At 47.7% G+C, this 22075-nt stretch overlaps 1 protein-coding gene across 1 annotated transcript in view; it reads left to right on the forward strand.

Moving 5' to 3' along the window:
• Nucleotides 1-292: 292 nt before the first annotated feature.
• The window catches only part of FA2H (fatty acid 2-hydroxylase), a 55506-nt gene continuing 33723 nt past the window's right edge, over nt 293-22075 (forward strand). Inside the window, exon 1 of the mRNA XM_043437056.1 lies at nt 293-623. Coding sequence (XP_043292991.1) covers nt 354-623 — 270 coding nt within the window. The 5' untranslated portion in view covers nt 293-353. The remainder of the gene's footprint in view (nt 624-22075) is intronic.

The raw sequence follows: 22075 nt of genomic DNA on the forward strand, positions 1-22075 counted from the left end.
CGGCCTGCCTAGGACCACCCGGTGCAGCGCGGGCCCCGGCCTGCCTCGGGCCACCTGGCGGAGCGCGGACCCCCGGCCTGCCTCGGGCCACCTGGCGGAGCGCGGACCCCCGGCCTGCCTCGGGCCACCTGGCCGAGCGCGCCCTCGCCGGCCCGCCCCTCTCGTGTCTGCCAGGCGTCCCGCCGGCCAATGGCGAAGCGGCCCCCGCGGAGTCCCGCCGCGCGGCCAATGGGAGCGCGGCATGCAAATGAGCAGGTGCGGTGGCGGCAGGCCCGTCAAGGCGGCGGCTGCCGCGGGCTGCCAGAGGCGCGCCGGGCAGCCGCCGAGCCAGCCGCGAGCTCCGCTGTACCGCCATGGCCCCCGCTCCGCCCCCCGCCGCCTGCTTCTCCGCCGCCGAGGTCCAGCGGCGCCTGGCGGCCGGCGCCTGCTGGGTCCGCCGCGGGGCCCGCCTCTACGACCTCACCGGCTTCGTGCGGCAGCACCCGGGGGGCGAGCAGCTGCTGTGGGCGCGCGCGGGCCAGGACGTGAGCGCAGACCTGGACGGGCCGCCGCACCGGCACTCGGCCAACGCGCGCCGCTGGCTGGAGCAGTACTACGTGGGCGACCTGCAAGGAGACCCCCAGGTACAACCGGGCGGTGGTCCCACACCCCTGCTTCCTCCCCCCACCACCGCCTCTCCACTGCCCGCGAGCCCCGTGCACCTGCGCTCCAGGAGGGCCCAAGGTGACAGCCACCTCCTTCTCTCCTGGTACAAGCCCCTGCCAGCCCCCGCTGGCTTCCCAACCAGGAATTTGCCCCTTTCCAGCATTTCCCCTGACCCTCTGCTGTCTGCTACTTCTCCCACCTCCCAAGGTATCTCCTCCTTCATACTGGTTCCTGCTGCCCCTCTGGCCATCTGACGTCTTGGATCACTTTTCCCTCCCAGCCCCTCACACACCCAGTCTTTCCTTCCTGTTCCCTTATCAGCCTCTCCCTTTTTGCAACTACGCTTCGTTTCTGTTTGAATAATAGCTTCCAGGCTCACCTGTCCTCCCCTCCCCATCTCACTGCTCCTGCATCCAAAAGGCACAGACTGGTCACCCTTCTCAGTTAGTTTGGATTTCTCTCTGCCACCCTTGTGTTGTGCCAGGGCTTCCCTGGCCGAGTGGAAAAGTTGGGGCTGTGTCTTAGACGGCCTGTGTCCTCCCGCCCTTCAAACCTCCCTTCATCTCATGCCCTGCATGCTGGCCTGGGTGTCCAGCAGAGTGACGTGACGGGGTAAGCCAGTTTTGCTGGGAAGAGGGAAATAGCGCTCTGAGCAGCATGCAGCTGTGCATTCCAGGCTCGTGATGGTATTCAAACTGCTGTCTGTATTTTATTTTCTCCATTTTAGGATGTGGAAACTGGGGCCCAAAGAAACACTACTTCGAGGTCAGTTTGTGATCTGAGGGAATCTGAGCTAGATAGTAGAAAAGTCAAGTGTGTCTGATTCCAAAATCAGTACCCTGTATATTGCAAGGACCTTTGGGTGTGGGAGATGATCTTATCTATTGGGCTCTGGGTAGGCCTGGGCCTGAGGCAAAATGACCTTCCCCAGGCCTTCCCCAGGCCCAGCTGCAGGACTGAGGACAGTGGAGCCATCACGCTTGGACATAAACCAACAGTTGTTCCCTGCTTCTGGCTCTTCATTCAAGATGGCCCCAGCAAATGCTTTTAGGTCTTTGGATGAAAGGACTTGACGCTCACTGTTCCAGGTGTCTTTTCACTGAGTCATCCTGCCCAGTTCTTTGATCATTGATTCACTCACTCTCTTGAAATGTTAATGATTGGCAGCGCTGAGCTAGGCACTGATACCAAGGGACTGAGGTACCAATGGACAAAACAATATGGTCTCATTCATGGACCCAACAGGCTACAGTAGTTCTTCAGTTACCTGGTGCCATCAGAGTGTGAATCAGGGAGGACTTTCTGGAGAAAGTGCTGTTTACCCTGGGAGCCAATCAGTGGATACCTGGCTTTAGCCAGGTGGAGTGTGGTGAGGACAACACTCCAGACGGAACAGAATACCTGGAGGCTCTGAAGGGTAAGAACTTGGCAGAGTCAAGGGACAGAAATAAAACCAATGTGACCAGAAGCTGGTGGGCAAGGAGAGGGAAGTGGAAGGAGGCCGGAGATCAGTCTCAGGCTGTGCTCAGGATTTGGGGCATGATTCTAAGAACAACCAGAAGGCAGGGAACGGATTCAAGCAGAGATATAGCGTAGTCAGATTTGCATCTTTGGAAGACCATCCCGGCTGCAGTGATGACGAGGAGTGGAGGGAGCCAAAGTGGGTGTGTGGAGACCAGGCAGGAGGCTAGCCTGTAGCCCCAGTGAGAGGTAACACTGGCTTCCCCAAGAAGAGGGGAAGGTTGAATTTGGGAGACTTCATAGGTAAAATGATAGGACTCACTATTCTGCAGCAGGAGTCCAGTTTAATCTTGGAAGCTGACGTTTGGTGTCAGATCATGCCGAAGGGGGTTTAACTGAAGCTGAGTGCCGGAAATGAGAGGCATAGGCCAGAATACTAGAGACTTCTAGGCATGTGATGGCTTATGGAAGGCATTTTATATTATAATTGTAACCTATCAACAGGAGCCTAGGGTGTGACCTCTCCTCCCAGTGCCCGTCCAGAGTATCTCTCCGGAGATGGCCCCACCTCCTGGCTCTGCTCGCCACCCAGTGCTATGGTTTGATTTGGCTTTGTTTTGCTTTGCTTCCCTCATAGCTCAGTTGGTAAAGAATGTGCCTGCAATGCAGGAGACCCCGGTTCAATTTCTGGGTCAGGAAGATCCCCTGGAGAAGGGATAGGCTACCCACTCCAGTATTTTTGGACTTCCCTTGTGGCTCAGCTGGTAAAGAATTCGCTCGAAATGTGGAAGACCTGAGTTCAATCGCTGGGTTGGAAAGATACCCTGGAGAAGGAAAAGGCTACCCACTCCAGTATTCTGGAGAATTTCATGGACTCTTTGGTCCATGGGGTCGCAAAGAGTTGGACACGACGGAGCGACTTTCACTTTCACTTGCTTTGCTTTAGCTGACCTTCAGAGAATACTGAGTCTAAATTTGCTACCTACGCCTGCTCTCACCTGTCACTACAAGAGTCCCAGTGTGCCGTGTTTCAGGTGTCCTTGTAACTGGGCCCCTGCCTGAGGATATGGGGGAGAAAACTAACATCATACTTACAAACCCATGGCCCAAACTTGACCTATGGCCATAATCACCCAGTACTCCAGTTGCTTGATTTCTATTCTGGAAACAAGTGTAGGGTTGTCTTTATGTTGAGGAGGAGAGGTAGCCAGAGGAGAAATCTAGAGAAGCTATCCTGTCAGAGAGAAGCCCTCCTTGTAAGGCCTGAACACAGAGAAGACACTTCTGTTCTTCTCTCTGGTTAAGCCCTCCTAGCAGCCCTGTGCTGCCTTCTCGACCTCTCTCCTCTCCTCAGACTTGACCAGGGACGCTGACACCTGTTGAGGCTAGAACCTGGCTTCTGTAACGTGAGGACAAGGAGGGGCCTTGACAGGGAAGGGGAGCATCATGAACCAGCTCTCTTCTTTGGGGCTCATTTCTGAATGGTGCCCATCCTCAGAATCCTTCTTCCCAAGTGTAGTCCTCGGCAAGGAGCCTGCTGGAGCTCTGCCGTGAAGTTGCAGGGACAAGACTCAGCCCCGTTGGTTTCCCCTGTTCCCCACCTTACCACACCCCCTCTGTGTATACACTTACACACACATTCATTCACACTCACAGGAAAGCACACACATGTGAAACAAGTCAGACTTGTTTGAGCCAACATACTGTGGGATGAGACAAAATTTGTTATAGCCTCTGACCTGAGGCGGAGAAGGCAATGGCAACCCACTCCAGTGTTCTTGCCTGGAGAATCCCAGGGATGGTGGAGCCTGGTGGGCTGCCATCTATGGGGTCGCACAGAGTTGGACACGACTGAAGTGACTTAGCAGCAGCAGCGGCAGCAGCAAACTTGAGGAGGTGAATTAGGGATGGCTGAGCAGGGAAGCTGGCCCTCTTCTCAGCCGGGCGCTCCGGGCTCCTCACTCCAAGCTTGGGTAAGAGTGGCTCATGTTGTTAGGGGATGTGAAGCCCACTGATTGAGCTGCAACCAGCTTTTTTTTTTTTTTTTTTTTTAAGAAATATGAAAGAAATGACCTCCCAAGGCCATGGAAACTGTGTTTCCCAGACGTAGGTCATCCATGACTCAGTGTCCCAGTTTTTTTTCCAAATTGGCATAGGACTTGAACTATTTAATGTTTATCTGTAAGTAGACTCACTCTCTATTTTACCACTTACTTTCCCTAGGCATTATTACCAGTGAAATCACAGGTTTTACATGCACTTTGAAAATAGAGCAGTTAAAATAAATGCTCATCCTCCCATCCCCTGAAATCCTGAGCACCATCAGTGGAGTAAGTATCACACTTTGGAAGACACCTAAAGTGGAGCTTTTTCTTTTCTTTTTTTTTTAATATTTACTTGTTTATTTATTTGACTGTGCTGGGTCTTTGTTCCAGCATGCAGGATCTTTAGTTGTGGCATGTGGATTATTTAGCTGTGGCATGTGGGATCTAGTTCCCTGACCAGGGATCAAACCTGGGGCCCCCTGCATTGAGAATTCAGAGTCTCAGCCACTGGACCACCAGGGAAGTCCCGAAAGTGGAGCTTCTTAACCCTGGTGATCTGCGGAGTGTTTTCTGAGGTTGATGGAAGAGATGAAATTATGTGTAAAAATGTGTGGTTGTGCATTTTTCTGGTGAGAGAGCTGCAGCTTTCGTCACAGTCCAACCAGAATCCTTCCCTCACTCCAGACCTGCTGCGATGAGGAAAATAACTGTGAAAGGGCAGACCACACTCCCCCCACCATCTCACACTGCTGGACCTCAAGAATGCTTCTTGTGGGCAGACATCTAAGCTTGCCCCTGGAGAAAAGCCCTGTTTGAGGAGACCCTGGAAGAAGGCAAGCCCTGACTCCCAGCCCCTGCTGTTGGGCAAACCCTGCCTTCTGAATGTCTCTGGATGCCGTGTCCTAGTCCCATAAGGCATATCTCCGAGGGGCTGAGAAATCCACAGATTGTGCCATGTGTGCTTCTGCCAGGCTCTGAGGGTCCGGCCATTCAGAGGTTCAGAGCTTGAGTGATTAAGGAGGAGATCTAAGTGCAGGAAGACTCAGGGTTTCCACCCCACCCCAGGCTCCGGAGCAGCTTGAGCACAGCGCAGCTTGGAGCGCCGGTCTGAGCTGAGAGTTCAGATAAAAGCGGGTGCTTGGGGAACTTGCCAAACTGCCCCCACCTGCAGAGCAGAGCGGACGTGACATGTCTGCTGACTGACGGGGGTCAAGATTTGCTTAGCCTACAGGAGGGCCCCCTAAATGGGCCTGCCTGGCCCATCAGCAGCTACCATCCTTTGCTCCTTGCCAGGGCCTTGTGGTGGCAGGTGGGCTTTACCTGGAGGATGAAGCTAGGGCCAGCTGGGAGAGAGCCAGGGACCCAAGTCATGTGGTTCCATGTGACATGGGGTAAACACAGGCTCCAAGACTGCTCCCTGATGTCACCCTGGAATTCAGAGAAGGGGCTTTGAGACCTAAATTAAGGGGAAGGTTGAAATTAGGGCTTCCCTTGTGGCTCAGCTGGTAAAGAATCTGCCTGCAATGCAGGAGACCTGGGTTTGATTCCTGGGTTGGGAAGATCACCTGGAGAAGAAAAGGCTACCCCCTCCAGTATTCTGGCCTGGAGAATTCCATGGGCTGTATAGTCCACAGGGTCACAAAGAATCAGACACAACTGAACGACTTTCACTTTCACTGGAAGTTAGGACTCTATGGGGGAAATAAAAAGAAACAGACAGGAATCTCAGAAACACCTGAGAGTAATCATTTCTGGAAACATTCCCAGCAGAGAACCAAAACTGATGCCTGAGCAGCATCCATCATTTTCACTTTCTTTATTATTTATCTTAAGACACACATTCACCATTGGTCCATACGTTGCCTTCCATTCATTTAGACAAGTAGTGAGCATCTTGTTCTCTCTGAAACCCACCGTGGTACTGAAAGTGCCCTTGTCAGGGTCATCGGGACCTTCCCCTGGCTAAACCTGATGGTCAGTCCTCAGCTGGCCTGACAGAACTCTCGACATGGTGATCACTGCCCTGTCCTTGATAGGCTGTGTTCACCTGGCTTCTGGATACCTCCCTCCTTTAGCTTTCCACCTGCATTTATTTTATTTTGCTGCTGTAACAAATTGCCACAAACTCAGTGCAGTAAAGCAACACATACATGTTCTCTTCTGATTCTGGAGTCAAAAGTCAGAAATGAGTTGGCAGGGCAGCCTTCCTTCTGGAGGCTCTAGGGGAGAATTTGTTTTCCCCCTTTTCTAGCTTTTAGAGGCTGCCCATGTTCCCTGGCTCCTGGCTCCAGCCGTCAGTCACATTGCTCTCTCCTCTGCCCTCGTGTCTCTCCTCGTTCTTGGCCTCTGATTCTCCTGCTCCCATCTCTCGCCTATAAGGAACCTTGTGGTGGCACTGTGCTCCTGGCTCCCACACACACACACCGGACAGTCCAGGATCTCTCAGCACAAAGCCTCTAGTTTAACCACTCTGCACAGTCCTCCATGCCATGTAAGGTAACACAGTCATGGGTCCAGGTATTGGGATGTAGGTTTGGGAGGGAGGTGCATTATCCCACCTGCTTCACCGCTTCTGGCTGTTCATGCTCAGTCTCCACCGCTAGTTCTCTTGCTCCTCGTTTCCCAGAAAAGTGCGCAAAGCTCCAGCGGAACCACGGTGGCGTGCCCTGCCATGCAGCTTTTTTCACTCAGCACTACATCTGGGAGCTGATCTGTGTTGTCCTGCTGTCTCCATTCCCTGCTCCGTCCTAAAGGACCTGGAGGCTGTAGTAGGGAGTGGGGGATAGAGCATAGTGGCTGGGGCAGAGCCTTGCGCATCCTCACGGACCTCCTTAGTCTTCCTTTCAGACGTCTGCCCACTGCTCCCCTGCTGTGGCCAGAGCCTCGTTACCCTCATTCCTGCAGCAGTCTCCCGGGCAGGCCTCTCTCTGCCAGCTCTCCCTGCAGCCCACGGCCTGTGATGCTCTCCAAAGAGCACATGGTTATATCACAGCGGTTTCCTGAATCTTCAGTGGCTCCCAATTGCTGCATCCACAGCTCCATGCCCAGAAAATTTAGTTAAATTTGGAGTTAATTCAGGTAACTATCCACTCTACTTCTTCAGACTCCTTCCTTTCCCATCTAGAGCTAGGTTTTTCCTTCTCGCACACTCACATAGTGCTTGGCCTCTACTTACATTACAGCATTCAAAATGTTCTTTGTTATTCACTGTTTTCACTACATGTCTTAACTTCTTGACTAAATTGTAAACTCTCTGAAGGCTGAAATTGCCTGACTCATCTGGGTTTCCCTGGGAGACACTGGCACACTGGTGCCAGCCAACAGAAAGTAATAAATGTCTAAATAAATGAATGAATGACCTGCAGCGAGCAAGGACAGCTCTCGATCCGCATTTCCAAATGCCGAGATAGGTGGCAGATTGACAAGGAAAGTGGTGATAGTAGCACACACAAGATACTTCAAGTAGTAAGATGTGGAAACACAAACCTCTTTCCAGTTTTTTCTTCGGTAGCTGAAAGGTGAGTTGATGGAAAGGATGGAGGACTATCAAGTGAGTCCCTCATTTTTGCCTTTGCCCTCAGTTTTTCATCAGCCTGAAAGAGTTGGCAAAACATCTTCCACATGAGGCTACTGCAGTTCACCCCTTCCCCTGAGTCCCCGGCAAGGGTGGAAGTAAAAGTAACCATAGGAAATGCCGATTGAGAGCCCTGCTTCCTCTCAGCACTGTGACTTGTAACCCTGTGTGTAAGTGTCTGGATGATGTGTGGCGGTAGAACCCAGGTTCCTGGGTTTCCAGTTCTGTTGACTCTTTCCTGTGTCTTTTCATGCAAAACTCTCTAAAGCGTGTCATCTCCGAACTGTGATTCTCAATCTTCTCTAATTGCCGCTCATCTAAAATGGCAGAAAATTCTAACGACCTCTCGTCCCACCTGCTCTTGCCCTCTGGTGGAACCCAAGCTCAGTCATGATAGTGAGGCTGGAGGACACCAAACCTGATGCTAGCAAGAGCTGTGAAGTTATCATGGAGAAGCAGAAACCTCATACTCAGGATTTGTTGTTGTGAAGGCTTGCACTAAAACACAGTTATTCAAATGTGTTGTTTCTTTATTGTGATAGTATATTGCAAGGTGTTAAAACAGCAATACCAAATAAGCAAATTTGGGAGGACTTGTTTTAACATATATGAACTGTGATGCATACAGAACGTCTTAAGGTCCTGTTGGAGGAAAGCTAGTGCCAAAAATTCCATTGATGTAACTACACGTGACTACACACTTAAAAGTGAACCATGCGATCTACATCAAACATGGTTGATAATTACCTAAGCGGATTGGTCATACTTTCTCCTTTAAAGCAAGTAGAATTTAAAGGGAGTAGTTCTGTACATTCTTATATACTCAGAAGAACCTTTTTCACATCGTTTAGCGTTGTGCAGTGCTCATGTTTCCCTCTGGGAAATGGAATTGGAGATTTTAGTAATGGCTAGTTTTGTTTTATAAATTCCGAATGTTAGTAGTCCATAATAACCCACTTCCTGGTGGCTTCAGATGGTAAAGCGTCTGCCTGCAACGCGGGAGACCCGGGTTTGATCCCTGGGTTGGGAAGATCTCCTGGAGAAGGAAATGGCAACCCACTCCAGTATGCTTGCCTGGAGAATCCCATGGACGGAGGAGCCTGGTAGGCTACAGTCCATGGGGTCGCATAGAGTTGGACGCAACTGAGTGACTTCACTTTCTTTCACTTTCAGTCTTGTGTAATAACGAACTTCTATGAAACAAGATCATTTACCCACAAAAACCTAAGGAAGATCTCACGTTTTTTAAGTCAAGTTAAGGCCCACACTTTGAGACTGACTGCCATGGAGAAATAAGGAGCAGTTACATTTGGCTGAATAAATACAGCGTCCATGATCCCAAGTTAGGGACCACAGCAGACCAACCTAATTTGGTAGTTGCTTCCCCTTGTCCCAGGCGGGATCCTTTGGGGAACTTCCCTGCTGGTCCAGTGGTTAGAGCTCTGCTTGTGCTGTTCCTGACCCTCAAACTAAGATTCTACAAGCCTCCCTGGCAAGGCCAAAAAAAAAAAAAAAAAGTGACAGCAAAATTAAGATTGCGCTTGGCTGCTTATTCTTAAATTGAGCAAATAATGCATCAAGGAGATCCAACCAGTCCATCCTAAAGGAGATCAGTCCTTGGTGTTCATTGGAAGGACTGATGCTGAAGCTGAAACTCCAGTACTTTGGCCACCTGATGTGAAGAGCTGACTAATTGGAAAAGACCCTGATGCTGGGAAAGATTGAGGGCAGGAGGAGAAGGGGACGACATAGGATGAGGTGGCTGGATGGCATCACCGACTCAATGGATGTGGGTTTGGGTGATCTCCAGGAGTTGGTGATGGACAGGGAGGCCTGGCGTGCTGCGGTTCATGGGGTCGCAAAGAGTCGGACACGACTGAGTGGCTGAACTGAACTGAAGTGTTGTTTTACATGTGTGGTTTTTTGACAAAACGTATGAAAGCACAGTGTGACATTCTAAGCTTTGCGTTGGCTCTTCACACCATGATCATAAAGAGGGTCATTTTAGCAAGAGTATTTAAGGGCTGAGGGTCTCTTTTGATCTCTGGTAAACAAGCCCTCCTCTTTTGAAGGGCTTCATCCTTTCTTGATTGCCTGTGTTTCAGTGTGAAATAGCCTACATTTGCCAGATCCTTATTTGACCATGGAAGTGTAACTAAAACAGTTTTCTCTCACTTTCATTGACTGCATGACATTTTCTAAGTTTTTGCATTGATTTTGAATTTTCACTTTGCCGTCAGGTTTCATTTTATTACGTTGTAATATTGTCAGATGGTAGTAACCCCAGCCATCAGCTTGTCTCTCCTTTTCTCTGTCACAATTACCTGTGAACATCGTTCATACACAAATTTAAATCACTAAAAGGAATGTGCAAAAAAAATTGGGTGCCCCTCCCAACCTAGTCCCTGTGTAAACACTATCAACAATTTCTTGTGACCTCAGAGAAGCACATATATTATTCTTTCTATTTCCCATGTAAAGGAGTTGTATGGTCAGGCTCCTTGACAACTTGCTGCTTTTTTTTTTTAAACTAATGACATATTTTGTACTTCCTTCCACATCAGCCATGAAAGTTTTCTTCATTCAAGAACATGGACTATCTTTCCATGTCTTTGAACCCTTTTTTGTTTCTTTTATTAATGTTTTATAGTTTTCAGCATATAAGTCTTTCCTTGGTCAGGTCCTTTCCTGACATCCTTGGTTAGGTTTATTCCTGGGCTTTGTTGTGGGGAGGGGTGCAATCTTGAAAGGTGTGGTCTTTTTACATTCCCTTTCTGATATTTCATTGTTAATGTAAAAAAATGTAATCAACTTCTGAGTGTTAATCTTGTATCCTGCTACTTTGCTGAATTCATTTATTAGCTTTTGTGTGGAGTCCTTAGGGTTTTCTGTATATAGTATCACATCATCTGCATATAGTGACAATTTTACCTTTTCTCTTCCAATTTGGATACCTTTTATTTCTTTTCCTTCTCTGATTACTGTGGCTAGGACTTCCTATACTATGTTGTATATAAACGGTGAGGGTCGGCATTCTTGTTTTGTTCCAGATTTTAGCAGGAAGCTTTTCAGCTTTTTTTTCACTGTTGAGTATTGTGTTCGCTATGGGTTTGTCATAAATGGCTTTTATTATATTGTGATATGTTACCTCTTTGCCCATTTTTATATGAGTTTTTATCATGAATGGATATTGAATTTTGCCAAGTGCTTTTTCTATATTTATTGAGATGATCATGTGGTTTTTGACTTTGTTTATGTGGTGTACTACATTGATTGACTTGCATATGTTGAACCATCCTTGTGAACTTGGGAAGAATGCCACTCAGTTGTGGGGTATATTTTTTATGTGTTGTTGGATTCAGTTTGCTAATATTTTGTTGAGAATCTTTGCATCTATATTCATCGAAGATACTGGTCTGTAATTTTCTTGGTGGCGACTTTGCTTGGTTTTGGTGTCAGGGTTATAGTGGCTTAACAGAATGCCTGTGGGAGTCTTTCCTCCTCTTCAGTTGTTTGGAAGAGCTTGAGAAGAATCAGTGTAAGATCTTCTTTGTATGTTTGGTAGAATTCTCCCGTGAAGCCATCTGGTCCTGGACTTCTGTTTGTAGGGAGTTTTTTTTATAGATTCTATTTCACTTTTAGTGATTGGTCTGTTCAAATTACCTATTTCTTCTTGATTCAGTTTTGGTGGGATGTATGTTTCTAGAAAGGTGTCCATTTCTTTTAGGTTGTCAACGTTCTTTCTAGTAGCTCTCCCTATTGGTGTTTTTCCCTATTACATCAGTACTATAAGAAGCATCCTTACATAATCATTTTGCACACACATGCAAATAAATTTGTAATATAGAATTCTAGATTTGAAATTTCTTTATCAAAATTATATCCATTTTGTGTTTTGATGAATATTGCCAAATTGCTTTCTGAAAAGGTTGTACCAATTTAAATTCCCTCTGAAATCATACACATCCTCACCATAGATGTATATTTACGGGTATTTTTAATCTTTGCCAATGGGTAAAAAAAAAATGCTCCTTGTTCACTTCACTTCTACGAATTACAAGAGAAAGTCTTGTATATTTTACACATTTCTGAATTATTTACACCCTTTTGGTAAGCTGTCTGTCCAGGCCCTTTGTCCGTCTGTATTGGATAGTTAATCTTTTCCCTATTAATTTATGTGTGTGTGTGCTCACTCAGTCATTTCTAACTCTTCGCGACCTCATAGACTTGCAGCCTGCCAGACTACTCTGTCCATGGAATTTTCCAGGCAAGAATACTGAAGCAGGCTGCCACTTCCTACTTCAGGGGATCTTCCTGACCCATGGATCGAACCTGGCCCCTTGTGTCTCCTGTGTCTCCTCATTAGCAGGTGAATTCTCTGCCACTGTACCACCTGGGAGGCCTAGTGATTTATACCACTATTTATATATAAACTATATGAGCCTTTATCCATCATGCACATTACTGCTTGTCTTCCAGCTCTCGTTTGTCTTTTACCCTGTTTAACATTTTCTTCCTCCATTTAAACCTTTTAGCTATCATCATTCTTAGAAAGATCACCTCACTTTATGATTTTATATATAAAAATAAAAATAGTGTCCTGTTCATAGTTTTTATCCTTAATGGTTCTGTTATTTGTTTGGTTTTGCTTAAATGTTTTATCTACTGGAAATGGGGGGGGGGGGTGTTACAAGTGACAAAATAGAGATTATTTTGGGTTCAAAATTCTCTAAATGACTAACTGGTTTTCCCAGTAGGTTTATGGAATAATCTCTCTTTTCACACTAAGGGAAAAAAAACCCACCTTTCCACACATTAAAACTCAACATTCAAAAAACAAAGATCATGGCACCCAGTCCTGTCACATCATGGCAAATAGATGGGGAAAAAGTGGAAACTGTCTGATTTCATATTCTTGGGATCCAAAATCAATGCAGACGGTGACTGCAGCCACAAAATTAAGATGCTTGCTCCTTGGAAAAGCTGTGACAAACCTAGACAGTGTATTAAAAAGTGGAGACGTCACATTGCTGACAAAGATCCGTATAGTCAAAGCTATAATTCTTCCCGTAGTCATGTATGGATGTTAGAGTTGGACCATAAAGGACGCTGAACACCGAAGAATTGATGCTTTCAAACTGTAGTGTTGGAGAAGACAGCAAGGAGATCCAGCCAGTCAGTCCTAAAGGAAATAAACTCTGAGTACTCATTGGAAGGACTGATGCTGAAGCTGAAGCTTCCAATACTTTGGCCGCTGGATTTGAAGAGCCAACTCACTGGAAAAGACCCTGGTGCTGGGAATGATTGAGGGCAAGAGGAGAAAGGGGCAGCAGAGGATGAGACAGTTGGATACCATCACTGACTCAATAGACATGAGTTTGAGCAAACTCAGGGAGATAGTGTAGGACAGGGAAGCCTGACGTGCTGCAGTTCAAGGGGTCACAAAGAGTTGGACGTGACTTAGTGACTGAACAATCACACAGTATTCACATACATAGTTTGGACTATTCTTTTTTTTTAATGTTTATTTATTTGGTTCTGCCAGGTCTTAGTTGCAGCACATGTGACCTAGTTCCCTGACCAGGGGTCAAACCTGGGCCCCCTGTGCAGTCTTAGCCACTCGACAACCAGAGAAGTTCCGAAGTTCGGTCTGTTCTTGGACTCTGTTCTATGCTAATGAAGTCACTCATCTCTTAAATTTATTCTTAGTTGGAGGATAGTTGCTTTACAACGTTGTGTCGGTTACTGCTGTAGAGTGACAGATTGTCAGAGTCCCCGGCTGAGCTCCCTGGAAAGCACTCGTTTTTTATTATGTTTTAGGCGTTAGGTTTTCCCCCCTCTTTGCTCCTCTGTTCTATTCCAGCCAGACTGCTGCTCCCACTTGCTCCACTGGAGAAAGCAAAGGGCAGGCCGAGACCTGAGCAATAGCTCTGGGTCTCGTTGCCAGCCGTGGGGGACACAGTCAAGTCTGCCTTTCAGGAGCTTTGGCTGACCAGCGTGCCCTGGTTCTGGGGTCTTGTGGCTGGAGGGTGGGGGACGTGGCTCTGAGAAGCCCACGCAGGGCTCGGCCACAGTCTGCACCGTCCCTGGGGAGGTGCAGACTGAGCGCGCAGTGCTTGTGGAATGGTGGTGTTTCTGCCGAGATGGGGAGACGGGTGGAGGGAGCGCGGGCAGGCAGCCTTGCCTCCGTGCGGGCGGGTCTTGTGTGTCTTCCTGCCTTGTGTCCCCAGCCTGTGGTTGGAGGAGGGCTGTCAGGCCAAGTTCTGAGTGTGCATGGAGGGCGGGGAGCTCGGGGAGCTGGGGGACAGCCGGCGAGGGAACCCGCGCCTCTCTTGCAAAGCCCTGTAAAGCTAAAACTTCACGTGCCTCTGGTCAGGGGAACTGCATACTTATCCCCCTCCAGCTTCCTTTCATCAAAATGAAATGAGGCCTATTAAAAGCAGATTCCTGGGACTTTTGTGGGATGACAGAAATGTTCCATATCTTGATGTGGGCATTGGCTACAAGAAGGCATATAATTGTCAAAACGTATCGTACAGTACACTTAAGATTGGTGACTTTTTTCTATATGAAATTTATACCCAATGTTCGTTCGTTCTTTCTGTTTAAGATTTATTCATCTCTTTGTTTCTGGCAGCACTGGGCCCTCGTTGCCGCGTGCATGCTTTCTCTGGGAGCGGCGGCAGGGGCTCCTCTCCAGTTGTGCTGGTGGCTTCTCTCGCCATGGAGCGCAGGGTGTAGGCACCTGGGCAAAGTGTTGAAGCCCGCGGCTGAGCTGCCCCAGGGCGTGTCATGGGGCTTAGCTGTCTTGCAGGCATGTAGAGTCTTCCCAGACCAGGGATTGAACCCATGTCCCCTGCATGGGCAGGTGGATTCTTAACCACTGGGACACCAGGGAAGCGCAATACCCATTTTCCTTTCAGTTCAGTTCAGTTCAGTCGCTCAGTCGTGTCTGACTCTTTGTGACTCCATAAATCGCAGCATGCCAGGCCTCCCTGTCCATCACCAACTCCCAGAGTTTACTCAAACCCATGTCCATCGAGTCAGTGATGCCATCCAGCCATCTCATCCTCTGTCGCCCCCTTCTCCTCCTGCCCCCAATCCCTCCCAGCATCAGGGTCTTTTCCAATGAGTCAACTCTTCGCATGAGGTGGCCAAAGTACTGGAGTTTCAGCATCAGTCGTTCCAATGAACACCCAGGACTGATCTCCTTTAGGATGGACTGGTTGGATCTCCTTGCAGTCCAAGGGACTCTCAAGAGTCTTCTCCAACACCACAGTTCAAAAGCATCAATTTTTCAGCGCTCAGCTTTCTTCACAGTCGTTTTCTCACATCCATACATGACCACTGGAAAAACCATAGCCTTGACTAGATGGACCTTTGTTGGCAAGGTAATGTCTCTGCTTTTTAATATGCTGTCTAGGTTCGTCATAACTTTCCTTCCAAGGAGAAAGCGTCTTTTAATTTCATGGCTGCAATCACCATCTGCAGTGATTTTGGAGCCCAAAAAAATAAAGTCTGACACTGGTTCCACTGTCTCCCCATTTATTTCCCATGAGGTGATGGGACCAGATGCCATGATCTTAGTTTTCTGAATGTTGAGCTTTAAGTCAACTTTTTCACTCTCCTCTTTCACTTTCAAGAGGCTTTTTAGTTCCTCTTCACTCTCTGCCATAAGGGTGGTTCCATCTGCATATCTGAGGTTATTGATATTTCTCCCGGCAATCTTGATTCCAGCTTGTGCTTCTTTCCAGCCCAGTGTTTCTCATGATGGACTCTATATATAAGTTAAATAAGCAGGGTGACAATATACAGCCTTGACGTACTCCTTTTCCTATTTGGAACCAGTCTGTTCCATGTCCAGTTCTAACTGTTGCTTCCTGACCTGCATACAGGTTTCTCAAGAGGCAGGTCAGATGGTCTGGTATTCCCATCTCTTTCAGAATTTTCCACAGTTTATTGTGATCCACACAGTCAAAAGCTTTGGCATAGTCAATAAAGCAGAAATAGATGTTTTTCTGTAACTCTCTTGCTTTTTCGATGATCCAGCAGATATTGGCAATTTGATCTGTGGTTCCTCTGCCTTTTCTAAAACCAGCTTGAACATCTGGAAGTTCACAGTTCACGTATTGCTGAAGCCTGGCTTGGAGAATTTTGAGCATTACCTTACTAGCGTGTGAGATGAATGCAATTGTGCGGTAGTTGGAGCATTCTTTGGGATTGCCTTTCTTAGGGATTGGAATGAAAACTGACCTTTTCCAGTCCTGTGGCCACTGCTGAGTTTCCCACATTTGCTGGCATATTGAGTGCAGCACTTTCACAGCATCATCTTTCAGGATTTGAAATAGCTCAACTGGAATTCCATCACATCCACTAGCTTTGTTCGTAGTGATGCTTTCTAAGGCCCACTTGACTTCACATTCCAGGATGTCTGGCTCTAGGTTAGGCAAATAACTTGCTTCTAAAGATATGACCTCATGATTGTAAGAGTTAGATGTTGGTATGCACCAGCCTTTAAGAATTGCTTCCCCCACCTCTTTGATCATTTTACCATTAATGGTAATTATGTATCAACTAGAGATTAGAAATCCTTGCTCAATTAAAAGCATGAAAACTCTGACAGGTTAAAGGAATTGTCTCTGGTCATTCAGATCTTAATATCAATCATGTAAATCATTTATTTTCCTACTAGAACTGGGCACGGAGGGAATGCTGGTTTGGACTTTGTGGTGAGGAGATGACTTTGGAGAAAGACTCCAGGAAGCAGGCAGGTGTCCTGTGGGTCCAGGAGCATGCTGTGACACAGGGAGTGGGTGTCCAAGAGCCGGGGGAGGGCCGTGAGATTAGCAGGTAGGGAGGTGCACAGTGAACATTTTACTGAGAAGTGTCCACATACTGTGAGGTGCGGCTTTGTCCTCTTATTGTCTTCCTCTCAGACATAAACAGAGGGTCACAGAAGTGGAATCACATGGTCTGTATAGGCAGACCTGATCTCATTGTGCTTTGCTTTGTTGCGCTTCCCAGATTCTGTTGTGGTTTGAAGGTTTCTGGCAGCCCTGCGTCAAGCACGTCTGTTGGCACCATTTTCCCATGGGCACCCGCTCACTGTGTGTCTCTGGGTCATGGTTTGGTAATTGTTGCAGTATCTCAAACCCTCTTCCAGCAAAAAGATAGTAACTCACTGAAGGCCCAAGTGATAGTTAACATTTTTTTTTTTAATTAATTTTTATTGGACAACAGTTGCTTTACAATGTTGTATTAGTGTCTACCATACAGCAAAGTGAATCAGCTATACCTGTATCTCCTCTTTTTTTGGATTCCCTCCCCATTTAGGTCACCACAGACCACTGAGGAGGGTTCCCTGGGTTATATAATGGTGGTGGTGGTTTAGTCACTAAGTTGTGTCCGACTCTTGCGACTCCATGAACTGTAGCCTGCCTGGCTCCGCTGTCCATGGGATTCTCCAGGCACGAATGCCAGAGTGGGTTGCCATTTCCTTCTCCAGATAGTTAACATTTTTAGCGCTATTTTTTTGATCAAGATATACACAAAAAAGGCTTTTAAAAAGAAATAGAATGTGAATGGTAGGATCTAGGTAGTTGGAATACAGGGACTCACAGTAAGATTCTTTCACCTTGGGTGCATATTTAAATTGTTTCATAATAAAATGTTGGAAAAATACTGGTAGCTGCCTTATGGACATCACCCCCAAATTCTTAAAGAATGGGTGGGAGAATTAAACAAGGTAACAGCACGTGAATGGTTGTGTGCAACAAGGCATCACCTTTCTAGTTATCCTGTATTACTTTCTCAGAGCAGCTCTAGCAGAATTCCATAGACTGGGTACTTAAAACAGCAGAAATTTATTCTCGCTGTTCTATATGTGAGAAGTCTGAAATCAAGGAGCTGGCCAGGTTGGCTCCTTCTGGAGCCTCTAAGGGAACTTACCTCTTTCTTAACTTCTGGTGGGACTGACAACCCTTGGTGTTCTTTGGCTTGTTGATGCTTCACTCCAGTCTCTGCCACAATATCACACATGCCTTCTTCCTTGTGTCTTACATTTGTGTACAAATTTCCCCTCTTTCTATGAGGACACCAGTCATTCTGGACTTAGAGCCCACCCTCACCCAGTGTGACCACATCATAACGTAATGAATGCAAAGACACTATTTCCAAATAAAGTCATGTTCACAAGGTTCTGCATGGACATGAACTTGACATGGGTGGCGTCTGTGCATGCTCAATCACTTCGGTCGTGTCCAACTCTTTGAGACCCCATGGACTGTAGCTTGCCAGGCTCCTCTGTCCATGGGATTTTCCCGGCAAGAATACTGGAGTGGATTGTCATGCCCTCCTCCAGAGGCTCTTCCTGACCCAGGGACTGAACTTGTGTCTCGTGCAGAGAGGTACTATTCCTCCCAATACAGGTATCTTTAAATAACTTCTGCCACTCCGATAACCTCGATGGAAGTAAATATGGTAGGCACTGGAGAATTGTGCTGTATTTCAGAAAAATGGCTGTAGTAGCAACAGAGATTCTATTTAAGACTCTTATGAAAAGTCTGATGTTTCATTGGGGTGGAAAAATACAAATATAACTAAATTAGAGAATTAATTAACATAATTAACACAAGGAGATAGATGTGTGTGTGAGAGACAGTGTGTGTGTATACATACATATATACACATATACATATATTACATACGTACATATACAACTTACATATACATATATAACATATACACACACACATATATATACACACACACATACATACATACACAGGCTTCCATGGTGACTCAGATGGTAAAGAATCTGCCTGCAATGCAGGAGACCTGGGTTCGATCCCTGAATCAGGAAGATATTCTGGAGCCGGGCATGGCAACCCATTCCAGTATTCTTGCTGGGAAAGTCCCATGGACAGAGAAGCCTGGTGGGCTACAGTTCAGGGGATCACAAAGACACGACTAGGCAACTAACACTTTCACTTTAACCAGGAGATAGATGTAGTGTGTGTGTGTATGTGTCTATATGTATATATACATTTCATGTTCTTGGGCCATTCCCCAAATCTACAAAATCAGAATCTCTGAAGGCAAGACCTCAGAAACCTGTGCTTTTAACACGCTCTCTGTGTGCTTCAGAAGCAACATGAACTTTGCAACCCACTGTCCTGGAAGTTTAAGGGCGGAGGGGAAATGGAGATGGGAGAGCTGGAGTCACTGAAAGCGGCTTGATGGGCAGGTCTTGGGGTTACTGAAGAATCCGCGTCCCCAAGCTGCCAGTGTGGAGCTCCGTGCAGAGCCGCTGTGCCGTGGGTGCTGAACGCGCCGCCCACCCTGTCCCCTTCCAGGAGAGTGGGGGAGTCCGGGGACCCGTAACTCTGGTCCAGCTCTGCCTCTCGTCAGCTAAGTGACGTCGCATGAGTCAGAAAACTCTCCTGGCCTTTATTTCCCCATTCATTGCACCAGTGCAGGATTTTGTGTGGCTACAGTGAGATCATGTGAGCTCTGTAAAACGGAGCATGGCGATTAACTGACATGGGAAGATTATGAGCCCTCTCAGCCCATCTTCTGCTAAGAAAAGGCAGGTCCCTCTTAGGCAGTGAGGAATGCGTGGTTTTAGAGTCTAAGTTGCTACATGCTCAGACTCTTGGGTCAGGCCACTGACCCCCTATGGTTGCATGCAAGTGGCGACATTCAGTTTCTCAGAGTTGCCTCTCCCCCCAGTGAGGGCAGGTGGGGTCTGCACTGACCTCTGCCCTCGTTCTGTCTTCACTTGGACAACACGTGCACTGGTCAGGGACAGATGGTCTCCAAAATGGAGCCTGGCAACCACCCCAGTGGTCCAGGGGCTGGTCGGGCTGCCTCCTCTCCCTCCTCTGTTCAGCGGCAAACGTAGTGGTCCCAGTCTCCTCATGCCCCCGCTGAGCCTAATGCTGGGGATAAAGAGACCACTGGTTGCTGTCCTCACAGGGCGTACCTACCCATGGAATGGAGGAGGAAGATAGGGCAATAATGGGTGGTGGTTAGAGCTGTAACAGAATATTCTTTGGATGGATGGATGGGTGGATGAATAGATAGCAGATAAACTTTAGATCGGGGGCTGCAACAGAATGACAGCCACAGCTTCTGGCGGGAGTGGTCCGGGAAGGCCTGTCTGGGGAGCTGGTGTCTGGTGGGTGGAAAGGAGCTGTCATAAGAACTGGGTAAAACGCATTCTAGGCAGAGGAACAGCAAGTACAAGGGCCCTGGGGTATGGCAGGGTTGGAATCCAGAGGGCAGCTCTGGGGCTGCTGGGAGCGTGGCGGGCAAGGGAGAGTGTGGGGTGGGGGGGAGCGGGGAGAGCCTGACCTCAGGGGGGCTCGCTGGTCATTGTGGGGGCTCAGCGTCTGCTCTGAGGACAGTGGGCTGCAGGACTGTAAGTGGAACACTGACACCATCGCTCTGTAGCTTGTTGGAACATTCTGGCTGCCACATGGATAGTGGCTTGAAGGGTGTCAAGAACGGAAACAGGAAGAGAGCTAAGAGGCCGTCACTGTGGTCCAGATGACAGAAAGAAGTGCCCTGGACTGGGCGGCCTTTGGCGTGGAGAGAAGTAGATAGAAATGTCTTGGAGGTAAAACCAGTAGGACTTGCTGAGGGAATAAATGCTGGGAGTGAGGGAAAGAGAAGAGTTGAGGGTAACATCATGGTTTTGACCTGAGCAATTAGGTACTTTGATTTGTGGGAATAGTGAATACTGGGGTGGAGGTCCGGGTTTGGGATGGGGAAGGTAAAGTTCACTGGGGCCCTGTTGGGTGTGAGAGGCCCAGGAAACACCCAGGGGGAGATTTCAAATGGTAGTTGAAGTCTGCTGTCCAGTAACATATCCCCGAGACACATGTGGCAATTTAATTTTCAATGAAATAAAATTAAAATTCAGTTCCTCAGTCATATTAGCTACATTCCAAGTGCTCGGTAGACATGTGTGGCTGGTGGCTACTATACTGGACAGGGCGGATCTAGAACATTGCTGTCATTGCAGAGAGTTCCCTTGGGCAGCATTGGTCTAAGAGCTGTGGCCCAGAGTCACAAGGCATTTCTGACCAGGCTGGTGGCATCCTGACCTGGTGATTCTGGTCCAGGAAGCTGATGTCCCTGCCTCCTTCACAGTTGCTTCCTTCTTGTCGTCTCTCCCTCTCCTTGATCACACCAGATCATGTATTCAGTGACGTCCCCAACATGTGGCCTTGTCGGAGAGGCACTGGCCACGCAGAAGGACAAGTTGCCCTGGGGCTGTTCAAGGACCTCACCCCCTGAGGCTGAGCACCGTTAGCGTGATGAGTATAAACACGGTGTTTAATGAGCATAAAACCGGGGGGTGTAGGCTATAACTCATGAAGAGGTACTAGTTCTAGGGCTCACTGTGTGGACTTGGCTAGTTTAAGAAACACGCAGTGGATTTGGAAGTTGTCAGGTCAACTGAGGGTGGGAAAGAAAACAGGTTTAGAGTTAGAGAGTCTTGTGTTCTTGAACTAACCATATCACTGGAGATAAGCCAGTCATCCTCTGTGTGTATAAGCATCCTCAACTGTAAATGGGGAAAAATTCCATGCCCGGCAGGGAGAGGGGAAATGGCTTGAATCAGTAAAAAGAAGTAATGGGTATAAAACAGGTTTTTTTTTTTTTTTTTATTATGATTGCTTTGTTTACAAAACAGCTCAGTGACTTTCATTGTTTCTGGCAATATAATCTTTTGCCATTTTGTAAACAGAGGGGAACAGCTGTGATTTTCTTTCTTAAATTATTAGATTATAAAAGGCACATTTTGAAATCTTGCCTCTGGGATAGTGATATCTGAGGTTATTTGTAAATCCATGGTCTTGCTTCTCTTTTGATAAAACAGCAAAATAGTATTTTGAGGTTAATCCTTACAGAAAGGAGTGTTACATCTGAAATTGGTTTTTTATGTAAGTTGGGTCCGAGAGCAGATAACATATTTTAGATGGCCTAAGTGTATCTTCCCTGTGGGCAACACATTCTGTCAGCCCACCTGAGGTGCCTTGAGGTCTCAGACTTGAGAGGCCAAGTCTAGAAATGTCCTGTCGAATCTACGAAAGGCTGAACCTCGAGCAGCTTGTGTGCCGTAGTTGCTGGTGCTGCTCATCAGAGCTGAAGCTCTTGGTCCCACCCAGCCGACCACTACAGGCGAGGCAGGGTTTGGTACGGCAGGACCGAGGAGGCGCCTCTTGGTGACTTCCTGGAAATGGTGCCCTCATCCGAGCAGAAGTGATCTGCCTGGATGCAGACGGTCCATGTCAGGACTCAGTAGAGGGTCAAATTAGTAGCCCAGAAACTAGTGGCACAC

The sequence above is a fragment of the Cervus canadensis genome, chromosome 18 (genome assembly GCF_019320065.1).
Source record: "Cervus canadensis isolate Bull #8, Minnesota chromosome 18, ASM1932006v1, whole genome shotgun sequence".
Lineage (NCBI taxonomy): Eukaryota > Metazoa > Chordata > Mammalia > Artiodactyla > Cervidae > Cervus > Cervus canadensis.